This window comes from Nicotiana attenuata, chromosome 6 (assembly GCF_001879085.1).
Source record: "Nicotiana attenuata strain UT chromosome 6, NIATTr2, whole genome shotgun sequence".
Classification (NCBI taxonomy): Eukaryota; Viridiplantae; Streptophyta; class Magnoliopsida; order Solanales; family Solanaceae; genus Nicotiana; species Nicotiana attenuata.
The window spans coordinates 78,918,544-78,931,032 of record NC_031994.1 but is presented as its reverse complement, the minus strand read 5'-3'; the positions used below and the strand labels follow the sequence as shown (position 1 = coordinate 78,931,032).

General features: G+C 38.8%; 2 protein-coding genes across 3 annotated transcripts; one reads left to right on the top strand and one right to left on the bottom strand.

The window, feature by feature from the left end:
* LOC109227311 lies at positions 477–3,453 on the top strand. Of its 2 annotated transcripts, XM_019392423.1 has the most exons (3): positions 477–604; positions 684–723; positions 1,257–3,453. In XM_019392423.1, exon 3 carries the CDS (start codon positions 1,376–1,378, stop codon positions 3,212–3,214), a length of 1,839 nt encoding a protein of 612 aa, XP_019247968.1. In that variant the 5' UTR covers positions 477–604; positions 684–723; positions 1,257–1,375; the 3' UTR covers positions 3,215–3,453. The 2 variants fall into 2 exon arrangements, with proteins under 2 accessions (XP_019247968.1, XP_019247969.1); XM_019392424.1 differs by lacking the exon at positions 684–723.
* Positions 4,150–8,830, bottom strand: LOC109227310 (alpha-(1,4)-fucosyltransferase). Its single transcript, XM_019392422.1, has 3 exons — positions 8,078–8,830; positions 5,053–5,226; positions 4,150–4,927 (listed from the first exon to the last, which is right to left on the bottom strand). Exons 1-3 carry the CDS (start codon positions 8,558–8,560, stop codon positions 4,358–4,360), a joined length of 1,227 nt encoding a protein of 408 aa, XP_019247967.1. The 5' UTR covers positions 8,561–8,830; the 3' UTR covers positions 4,150–4,357.

The window sequence follows — 12,489 nt, the reverse complement described above, 5'->3', positions numbered from 1 at the left end:
AAAGTTGGTCGATTTTTTAAAATGACCGTCTGAATTAACCGACCGGTTTCGATTGATTTTTTTAATATTAATTTTAATTTATTTTAAATAAAAAACCGATCAAAGTTTGTCGGTTTCTTGAAAAATAAATTTTGCGGGACTCAAAAATAGTTTCCTGTATTTTTGCGCCAAAGAAAACCGACCAAAATTCGTCGGTTTCGTAAAAAAGATTAAAAAATAAAATATGTTGAAAACCGACCAAAATGATTGATCGATCGTGCTCGGTATTTGCCGAATTTCTAGTAGTGGTATTTGATTCACGAATCCCAGTTTAAACAGATTTTCAAGTTTGCAATTTCCATTTCCACAATCCTTACATCTATTTACAGTCTTAGCCCTCTCAAACACTGGTCAAATACTAACAAATCTAAGGCTAATATTGTCATTCATTAACGTTCTTTCTACGGCACATATCCCTATCCACTAATTCCCCAATTGGCCCTCTCTTTATCTCTCTTATTGATTTGAGAAAAAATTGCATTTTCGACATTAGGGTTTTCCAATTGCCCTCGACATTCGTCAAATTTACGCCCTTACACTGTTCATCTTCTCTCTGCATCTTCTGGTTAGTAACTTATATAATTAACATATCTATATTATTGCAGCTCAGCTATTAATTATGGCCATTTTTGGGTCCTAATTAGATCTCTTCAACAACTGAATAATTGCAGCAGCATATTTCAGGTAAAGATAAAACCCCTTGTAGTTTTCTTGGGTTTTTAATTTGTCTTTGTTTGTGTTACTCTGTATTTGAATGAAGCAGAATGCATATTAAAGGTTTTATTTCTGTGTATGTGATATTCTTCGAGTTTGACCCTATGTTGATGACCAATCTGGATTGTTTAAACTCATGATGAACTGTCAGTTTGGAGCTAATTTTAGCTTACTTAAGCTACATTCTGTTATTTGTCGATGGCTATGTAGTTTTAGAAATGTGTACATTTGCAGAGATGACTAGGGTATATGCAAGTATAAGAATTTGGATTGATGTTACTAGGTGATTTTTTCTCATCTGCCTATTTGCCTAAAACTTGGTTGGTAGAGTTACTCGGTACGAGGTACCTAGTGGAATAGTTTGAGGTGTGGCAAGCTGGCTCGAACACCACCGTCATTTGAAAAAAAAAAAGAATTTGAATTGATTTTTGCTTGTTGTGTTTTCTTGTTATTGAGTTTTTTAATGATAAGCAATTGATCATTTTTCCTGTGTCAATTGGTAGATATTGAAATTGGAGTGATTTGTGAATCCCCAGTAGCACATTTGGAAATTTTGGCAACTTCAAGAAAAATGAGTGATTATAGTTGGGAGGTTTAGCAACGAGGTTTAAGCTGTAGAGTTATGGGGGATCATGTATTGGAATCAGCACATGAGATAGTAGTATCAGGGCCTGATTCAAATGGTCAGCAGTTTACAGCAGTACCCGGATCGAATGGGGTGTTGATTGACCAACCTTTAGCAATTGGGCAAGAGTTCCCGGATGTTGATGCATGTAGAAGGACTTTGAAAGAGATAGCTATAGGATTGCATTTTGAAATTCGAATAGTCAAATCAGATAGGAGTAGATTCATAGCTAAGTGCTCCAAAGAAGGTTGTCCATGGCGTGTTCATGTGGCAAAATGTCCGGGAGTTCCTACATTTACAATTAGGACTCTTCACGGTGAGCATACGTGTGAGGGGGTTCAGAGCCTTCACCATCAGCAAGCATCAGTGGGTTGGGTTGCAAGATCAGTGGAATCACGGGTGAGGGATAATCCTCAGTATAAACCAAAGGAGATTTTGCAGGATATTCGAAGTCAGCATGGGGTTGCTGTGTCTTATATGCAAGCATGGCGAGGAAAGGAGCGCAGCATGGCTGCTCTACATGGAACCTTTGAAGAAGGTTATCAGCTTCTTCCTGCATATTGTGAACAGATAAGGAAGACTAATCCAGGGAGCATTGCATCAGTTAGCACGGGTCAGGAGAATTGTTTCCAACGATTGTTTGTCTCATATCGTGCAGCAATTTATGGATTTTTAAATGCTTGCCGACCACTTTTGGAACTTGATAGAGTGCATTTAAAAGGAAAGTACCTGGGTATGATATTTTGTGCTGCAGCTGTTGATGCTAATGATACGTTGTTTCCTTTGGCAATAGCTGTTGTCGATGTGGAAAGTGACGAGAACTGGATGTGGTTTATGTCCGAGCTCCGCAAACTTCTGGGTGTAAATACTGACAGTATGCCAAGACTTACTATACTGTCTGAGAGATCAGCGGGTATGGTTGAGGCAGTCGAGACTCATTTTCCAAATGCATTTCATGGTTTTTGCCTACGTTATATCAGTGAGAATTTCCGAGATACATTTAAGAACTCAAAATTAGTGAATATATTTTGGAATGCAGTATATGCACTTACCGCAGCTGAATTTGAGAGCAAAGTCGCCGAGATGGTTGAGGTTTCACAAGATGTCCTACAGTGGTTTCACCATTTCAATCCACAGCACTGGGCTGTCGCATATTTTGAAGGATTACGATATGGTCATTTTTCATTGGGAATAACAGAAGTGTTGTATAACTGGGCACTGGAGTGTCACGAACTTCCTATTGTGCAGATGATGGAACATATCCGCCAACAGATGATATCATGGTCTAACGATCGTCGTAACATGGGCATGAGGTTGACGTCAATACTCGTGCCATCTGCTGAAAAGAGGATTTCAGAAGCAATTGCTGATGCTCGCTGCTACAAAGTTCTACGAGCAAATGAAATTGAATTTGAGATCGTATCAACTGAGAGGACAAATATTGTGGACATACGAAGTCGTGTGTGCTCATGTCGCCGTTGGCAACTCTATGGTGTGCCGTGTGCACATGCTGCTGCTGCACTTATTTCTTGTGGACAGAATGCCCAGTTATTTGCTGAGCCTTGTTTCACGGTTCACAGTTATCGTGAAACCTACTCACAAATGATATACCCAATTCCTGACAGGAGTCTTTGGAGAGAGGCTGGTGAGGGTACAGAAGGTGGAGGAGCAAAAGTTGATATTCTAATTCGGCCACCAAAAACCCGACGACCACCTGGCAGGCCCAAAAAGAAGGTTCTTCGCATAGAGAGTTTAAAGCGTCCGAAGAGAGTAGTTCAATGTGGTCGCTGCCATATGTTGGGGCATTCTCAGAAAAAATGTTCTTTGCCTGGTTGATCCTGGGTTAGTACTTAGTTGTCAGTTCTCTTTGCTCATTCAGAAATTTTCATAGAAGAGTTTTAAGCTGCATGTACTTAGTAACGGCTTAGTAATGAGATTTTAATTGGTCTCTGCCTTATCTGTTCACCAGTTGTCCTTGAATATATCTCAGGAGCATGTTGTGTACCTTGTATTATATAACTGTATAACTAGTTGAGTTTCCATGGAATTGTACCAATGAAAGCCTTTTTCATGTGCTGGTTTCTGTTTATCTAAGCTTGGTTTCGGATACCAGATACTTAAAAGGAAAAAAAGAAGAGAATTCAGTGGTCTCTGGTGCTGAGTTTCTTAAGAGCTTCTTCATTGGCCATATTGTGTGGTTCAATGTCTGTATGATAAAATACGGCTTTATCTTATATGATAGGAGGTTTTTACAGCGACTTCCCTAGCAGTTTCTGATAGTGAATTTGATGGAGTTTTGTATTGATCCCAGGAGAAAAGGCGAGGCTAGTTTCTGGACCTTGCGACTTGAGAAAGCAAGAGCAACTCGATGAAACTTAGATTATACAGAAGCTTCGTGGCCTCTATTTCGTGCAGATTAGAACAGAATCTTGCTTCGTGCATGGCAATCGAAGCCCTCCCCCCGACCCCCCCCCCCCCACCAACCCAACCCAACCCAAATACAAATATCCAAAGAAAAGGAAAACCAAATTGTAATCCAGCAGTAGTATTCCATTACAACGTATTCATTAGTCTTGATATGCATTTCCATTTACGAAGAAGAAAAAGGATTTAATTGAACTGCAACTCTGCAACAATGAAGACAGTGTCACAGTTTGATTCTCTAAGTTGACAGCTAATGATTGGCGTAATTTACCAGCAAAAAATGACATCTAGAGACAGGAAGAATTCTAGGATCAAGAATGAGCCAGAGTTCATAATCAAGGAGAATATTGGTGGAAATTGACATATATAATAGGCAATTTTGTTATAAACCAAAATTTATGTATGATTAATCTGTAAGGGCATGAGATCTTTACAAGTCACCCTACCTAGTGTATATCCTAACAACACAAAAACTGTTGAGAAACAACACTAAAGACCTAAGTAGACAATAATGAAATTTAAAACCTAGTACTCTATATTTTTGCAGTTGAATAATCAAGAGGCTCTTGCATTTCTCCCATTTCTTTTACTGATGGCTTCACATAACCTGCAAGGTAAAGTATCCAGACTTGCTGCTCGGGTCTTTCTATAGTTTCCAAGCACACCACATCTTCTCCATGCATGGTACTCTGCATATGCTACCGGATCATTAGCAACAGCCTTAACATAGGAAGCCAGTTCCTCCAAAGAGCTAAACTTGCTTCCATCAATTATTGAATGTGGAGGTACAAAATCCCAGACATTCACGGCGCCAAAATAAATGGGGACTGCGCCAGAGTCAAGTGCGTAAAACAACTTCTCTGTTACATAACTCTCTGTCCTAGTGTTCTCAATCGCAAGGACAAACTTGTAATGTGACATAGCGCAATGTAAATGGTCCCACCATTTGGGTGCTTCCTTAAAATCCTTGATGCACTCAGGATAGAGGGAGAGTGCCTTGTCTAGACCTCCAACATTGTTGAGGCACTTGCCAAATGAATGGGAAGGTAACAAGCTGAGTAGACGTTTGGCAAGCTGGTTTCTTTGAGGAAGACAACGTGATGATGACCAATAAACAAGAGTATCCTACGAATTTACAAATCGCTAGAAATTATAACAAGCACTTAAAAGAATGAGTGAGTAATATCATTACCCTCAGTGATTGAATATTCTACACGCAAATTGAAGGAACAAAGAAACCTTTCACTTACATTGTTCTTGTACGGAGAAAGGTGATAGTTTCGATTATTATGAAAAAGTGCACCCGCATAGGTTGACTGGACATCATCTTCTGCATGATAGCTAATAAATATATCCTCATACCCTGATTTCTTTCTACCAGCTTCAAGATCCATGTATACACGTAATGGATCACCTTGACGTCTCTGATAAGGAAAATAACAACCGTGAGGAGACTGCAGAAAAGAAAACGACGCATGTGGCATGTGCAAAAAGTAAGCAAAAGTTTGACGTAATTTAGATTAACAGTGGGGTCTCAGCGAACATAATTCTCCCTTCCCTTGGATGGAGAGGCTTAAAACAAGAGGGAGAGGGAATAGGCCAGAGATTGATGCTGAAATAACAACTCTTAAGATATATTTTGGAAACTTCAAAGAATCAGCAATATGTTTTCCAACAGAGACTATTTCTTTAGGAAGCTCAGCATTTAAGAAAGAAACTTCGGGAGGAAGTACTATAATAATGGTCACAAAAAGCAAAGATTCAACAGGCAATTCTCAAATGATGAACCTTCCCAGACAAAAGGAATACGTAAACCAGACCAAAAATAAGGAATGGAAAATTTCCAAATTGACTGAGGCGCTTGGAAACCATAACAAACCTAAAGTGTACCTTTAAGACGGATAATTCATTTTAATCAATTATTTCATGCATCAGATTGTAGTGATGAGAAGCTAGATAAATACAAATAATTTTGATTCTCATATACCCTTTGCTGATAGCATAGAAAGCAGTACTGCGGCTATCATATGGAATACAATTATTTTTTATACGATAAAATGTTGAATAGCAAAAACAGAATCAACTAGGGAAGTGAAATCTTAGGCACTAAGTCTTAGGTCCAGCAGAGAGTATTTCTGTGGATTACAAAGTGAAAAAGTCACCAGAGCACCAAAAAATGGCCCTAAGCCTGTGAACAAAATTGCTCAATATGGAACACCAATTTATAGATTTGCTACATGGTTGTAATTCTATCCACCAGTACTTCAACATCTATGAGAACAAACAGCTATCTTCAATGCCCTAACAATCTGCTAACAACTATCCTCACATTTAACATCCTAACACTATTTACAGTAAGTAGCTATATCACTGAACATAGCAGGAGTGCAGGGCGCCAAAAAAATATAGTCATACAGCACACATGAATTTTGCAAAGGGTAGATCTAAAAGGAGCATTGTACATGTTCAGTTCACATCAATGCGTGTATAGACTTACTAATTGGTAATTTGAAACAAGTCAGAGCAAAAGCGTAGATAAGTCAAATAGTAATTATTTCACAGAGCAAGTACAGCAGACAATTTTTTCGGTTTTCCGTCACAATTGAGTGAAAGACATTGACCACTTTTATACAAACACAAGATTTAAACTAAGATTAAATCATGAACTATTAGTAAACGATCATTGTCTCAGATGTACCAATTACCAAAATCGCTTCCCTTATCCATAACGCAGAGTCGGATATCTCCTACCACTATAAGTAATGGATAATTTTTTTTCCATTTCTCTCCGTACATCAATAAATATCCGGGGAAGAACAAGTGAAAGACAACCATTTGGTTGGTGAAGATCATTGCTATGAGGCTCCGTTCGAAAACAATTGTCTGTGACATATGTATGAAAGTAATCAGTGACCGCGGGTTAGTCTCAAGAAAATAAATGTCAAAAGGCTTCATTTTCCATTCCCTAGAAATAAATGCTTCTTAGCTGCATGCTCCAATGATTAGCTTTGCAACGATATCAGAATATTAATGTAAAGGATGTGCAAAGAGTTACAGCGTTGAAGAGGAGAGGAAGCTGAGGCTTCAAGTTTGTATTGCTGGAGCTACGAGCTACGGCAAGTCAAAACCAAGTTTAGGATGGAGAGGCCCCAGAACATAAAGACTAACAAGAAGCTAAACATGCAAAAAGAAGAGCGGCAATAAGGAGATGATTCAAACGCATATTATATCCACATGTATCAATTTCACATAATTAAACATGGTTAGATAATATCTGCAGTGCATCTAATGGCACTGATCGCCTCCCACATTCCAAAGAAAAAGAGAATTCTAATGTATTTGAATTAAAAGCTTGTTAAGCTGCTTAATTTAGATGGCTCTGAGGTTTTGGATCAAAACATGTAAATGCCTAAACTCGTCATACCCTAAATTTATAAAAAAGTGAAACGAGGTAAATGGAATAGAGATAGACAAGCTGCATCCTCTAGGAAACTGATTATTTGCAAAATATCACTCCTGTCTTGTGACATGTCAGATGACACTAGAAAGGTAATTCCCTGAGTGTCATTGATGAGGCATAAGAAATCATATGCTTATGCCATCAAGGTTAAATTCTTGGCCACTTTTAAGCGACTGGACATATTGATCTTAGAATATTAGACATTCAGTCATATTTATTTAGAGAAATCGTTTCATTCGTGTTAAAGCAGCTGCATACCTTCAAGGTTGAAGAAAAATCTTTCGACCTTGCCTCAAACCCAAATTAGTTGGGGTTGGGAATATGATCCTCTGTTTCCATTCTGTCTATGCCAAACGGATGTAACTCCAGTTTTGATTAATTTAATTTATTAAGGAAGGAAATTATTTTTTAACATAAGTGAGGGTTTTCTGACACTAGAGTTTCTCAACATGTCACATTTATTCTACAGCGACATACAAATTCTAACCAGAATAAAAAGCTCCTAACAAACACCGGAACCCAATGTAAGTGTAACAACAACAACAACAACAACAACAACAACAACAACAACAACAACAAAGCCTTATCCAGCTAGTTGATCATTTCCCTCCACTCTGTCTAGTCCACATTCATTCCTTAAGAGTGTAGGTGTTTAGAGCCTTGGACCGTAACGAACCAAAATCCAAACAATCAGGAACTACCATAAAGTAAAAATATAGCTTTATCCAGATGCATTATTAATGTTGATTTCCGCAGCAAAAAATTGCTCATTCATGCTTTAAGATAAAAGAGCTAATATTGGTTAAGAATAATACCTCAAGAGGAGGAGTAGCAGTCTCAAACAACAAAGCATCAGGCTTATCAGCTAGAACCTCGGATTTAGTCCACAAACAGCTAAGCCCACATCGACAAGAGTACAAATTATCCAAATTATCAGGAATCCAAGTCCACCCTTTAACTAATACACTCACATGATCCATGTTGAGCTCATCACACTTCAGTTCACCCTCATCAACCTTTTGCAAAGAACCAGAAGAAGAAGAATTTAACGACAACCCTTTGTGTTTATCCCTGAATTGAGCACAACCCACTTGAGAATCCCATTTTTTGAAAGCAACGAACAAGTTGCTAAACGGGTCGGGCTTGGAAGCTGAGATGGTGGTCAAGATTTGATTTTTAGTTGATGGGATTGAAGAATTGGAAAGTGGGAAATCAAGAAATCCAGAGAAAAATAGGATGATAAGTACAAAACCAAACATGATTGTGACTGCAAATGTGTTAACAGATTTCAATTGCATTTTTCAGTACAAGAATTTACAAAAAGAAATCAGCTATTCTTCTCTCTCCCCCTTTTGTCACTCAAGGAGAGAGAGAAAGAGGAGTTTAGAAAATCAATTGATTCTGAGAAATGATGTAGGTGTTGTTGAAAGTGCAGTTTCCATCTACCGGTGGTTAGATTAGTAAAAAAAAGGTGCTTGATTATTTTGTTGAAGGAAGGCTAAGCATTTTGTTTGATCGTCTGCTTTCTAGTACGTATAGCTTGGGCTTTTATCCTTCAATTGTTGAGTAGGACAGAGATGTCATTGACTGGAACCTCACTTGAAAATTACTACTCCTATTTTACAATGGGGAAAAACATAAGAGACCAACAATGTAAAAAACTCATTTTACGTGAAATCACCGGAAAAGGAGAAGACAAATCATTGTTAGGAAAATTGAATTTGCAGCTTGTATTGGTCAAAATTTGTACTGGACTTAATAACCGCAAATGGACGTGGTCCGAGATTAAGACGACCACGGCTTAATGGCGCGAGTCGTCTTAAGAAGGATTAACGCCGAGGTCGAACAAAAGATGTAAGAAAATAACGGTAGGATAAGTTTAGAATAGAAGGAACAATTGTACTTTTAGGGTTTTCTAAGAATATTCCCTATAAATAGGAAGAGATAAAAGAACAAAGGGGATCCTCACTTTTCAATAAGAGCACATTGTAAAGGGTTGACTATAAAGAACATACAAAAGCTTGTCTTGTTCACTGATTACATTGTTCAATGTACGCTGTTCATTCACAAGATCCAAAGATTCCTTATTCATCTCCCTTTTCTATCCCCCGTTGTTGCCGAGAAGGAGAATCATCCAAATCACGTAACATTTGGGTGATAAATTCCTTTTTATTACATTTATTGCCATTATCTACACTTATTGCATGTTTCTATTACTACATTCATTGACAATCATTGAACATATACTTGATATTTGTTATTCTTGAACACGGTCCCATATCTCTGATATACCCCAGTTTTAGATCTAGAATTTATTACGTTTAACTAGAATTTACCCTCTATTTCCTCATTAATTAGTTTAACAAAAAGCTTAACACTTTTTGGTCAAACAATTTGGTGTTGTCTGTAGGGAGGTGCTAGTTAATATTTTAGTTTCTTCTAGGTAAAAAAAAAAACAACAACAACCATCTTTTTCTCGTTTGCACGAACTAACAATGGCAGGAAAAGGGGATGAAAGACGGAAAGCAGTAGTAGGCATCGCTACCAACCTCCTGAACACCATCAACGAGGTTGATAGAGAAGACGAGGAGAATGTGACGCCGAGTATTACACCCAGGCGGAGTGACTCACCTCCTCCTCATGGAAGTGTAACCACTTCACGTGAAAGGGGAGCCTCCACGTCCACAACTGAGGAAGCGCCACCAGTAGTGAAAAAGCTATTGGAAGTGTGGTGGACAAGTACTCTAAACAACATACTTAACAAACCCATTCAAAGGGCGAATGGAAGCGCCGCACGAGTGGATCCCACAACAACCACCAACGAACGACCTGCTCCCGCTCCTCTCCCAACAGGTAACACTCACACTGCTGTTGATGCAGGTAATGACGCACTTGCAGCCATTCTAAAGAAAATGGAAGAAATGGAGAATGAGAATAAAGCACTTCGCGACCAAATGGGGGAGCATCAAGAAAGTGTTGATAAGATACCGGGCGCACCGAAACTGCTACTAAAATGGGACGTCGGCCGGTTCGTCGAACAACGGTACAGCGAGGAAGCAGTCCCACATGCCATACCCAAGACCTTCAAAATGCCACCATATTTAAAGATATACGACGGCACAACAGACCCCGAAGATCACATCATTCATTACGTCACAGCAGTAAAAGGCAACAACCTCTCAAAGGAGCAGGTACCATCAGTGTTGCTGAAGAAGTTCGGCGAAACTCTAACAGGTGGAGCCTTAACATGGTACTCACAATTACCAGCACGTTCGATTACAACGTTCGAGGAGATGACTAACAAGTTCGTCACAGCCCATGCCGGGGCTAAAAAGGCGGAGGCCAGGGTGAATGATGTATTCGCCGTTAGACAAACGCCTGGAGATGGACTCAGGGACTTCCTCGCCCGATTCAACAGAGTAAGAATGAGCTTGCCAAACGTATCAGAAGGGATGGCGGTGGCAGCTTTCCAAAATGGATTGAACAGGAATGGGCCGAGGGCGACCAGAAAGCTATTAAGCAGACTCATGAAATACCTGTTGCGGCCAAACGCACACGCAAGCGCACGCGATCGTCAAGTAATAAAGTGACTAAAAGTCGGATGTCGATTCCACGAGGACTTGTGATTAACCATTAACTAAATTAGACTATCCTAATTATCTATACAAGAAATAAACCAAGAAGTATTTGATTCTAAACCAATTAAAATAAATAAAAACAAATAATGAACTTTTAACAGAGAATGAGCAGATTTTTATGATATCAATGTAATGAAAACGATCTAGGGTTATGGGCTATCTAACATTCCTATTGTATTCTTCAATTGAATTGACTAACTAATTTATCTAGTTTATTGGTTGACAGGGTTAATATTGCTCATAAGAATCTGTCGAGTCCTTACTCGCCTATTCAAGCTAACCTAACACCTATATGTCTATGGAGTTAGAATCAACAAGAACGCATTTATAATTCCTGTAAATCAACCAAGCAAGGCAATTAGGTATATGTCTATCCTAACCGCGAATTCGTTCCCCGAGGCCCAGGTTCAAGAACTTGCTCTACTCAATCCTATATGCAATCTAGAATTCCCACTTTCGAGTTCAATTCTAGATTCGTAGATAGTATTCAATTGGTGATCAAGCAATCAAATAATTAAGTGCAGGATTGAATAAATAAACCAATATGATAAACTAAGAAATCAAAATCAATATCCGAATAACAATAGTCATGAAAGAACCACAACCCTAGAACGTGAAGTTTAGATCCACATAGACATGGTATCAAAACAACAAATCATACAAAGAAACATAAAAAAACTAAGTTGGATGGAAGAAAAGATGAAACCCGGCCTCCACGGCGGCTCTGTGCTCTTCCTTGGTCAAAAATTGCTCTAAAAAACGTTCTCCTATGTATATATACCAAGTAGGGTTGGTCCCAAACAATTATACCTTCTCCAATTTGAAAAAGGACACTTTTCCCGGGCTTAACTAGCGCGGCCGCGCACCTGGCCGCGCATCTGGCCGCGCTAGTTGGCTGACTTTCTGTTTCTGGGCGCGCTAAAACTAGCGCGGCCGCGCATCTGAGCGCGCACTTTTCACCCTGTTCCGTTTCGTATTTGAAAAAATGTAAAACATGAAAGTTGTAGCACTTTGAGTTAGCTTTCCAACCATATATTGTGGAGCCAAAATGGAGTTCTGAGCGAAAAGTTATGTCCATTTTACTAGACAGTGCGCAATCTGCCTACTGGAGTCTTCGTTCGCTCTAACTATCATCCGTTGACCCCCAAACACGATCCCGGCTTAATTCCTTGAACTTTTACTCAAACTTTAAAGCTCCAAATCACTGGAATTCATTCCATAACATCTATATAGCTCGAAATCACTCCTACAAGGCATAAAACATACAATTAGTGCAAAACACTAGCGATTAAAGCTCAAACTCAATTAAAGTGCAGTAAATTAGAGTGTAATAAGCGACTAAAATACGTAATTATAGCCTATCATCAACACCCCACAGTTAAACGTTGCTCGTCCTCAAGTCAACCAAAAATTTTCTCTATCTATGAGCACTTAACATATTTGAAGCACACTACACCAATGATTATGGTTGATAGCAACAATTAAACTCTAGCATATGCAATCACATATACTTCCCTTTTTCTTATGCCAACTTCAAAAATATTCAAACAAAGACAACATGCTCATACAATCCTAGCCTCACAAACCGA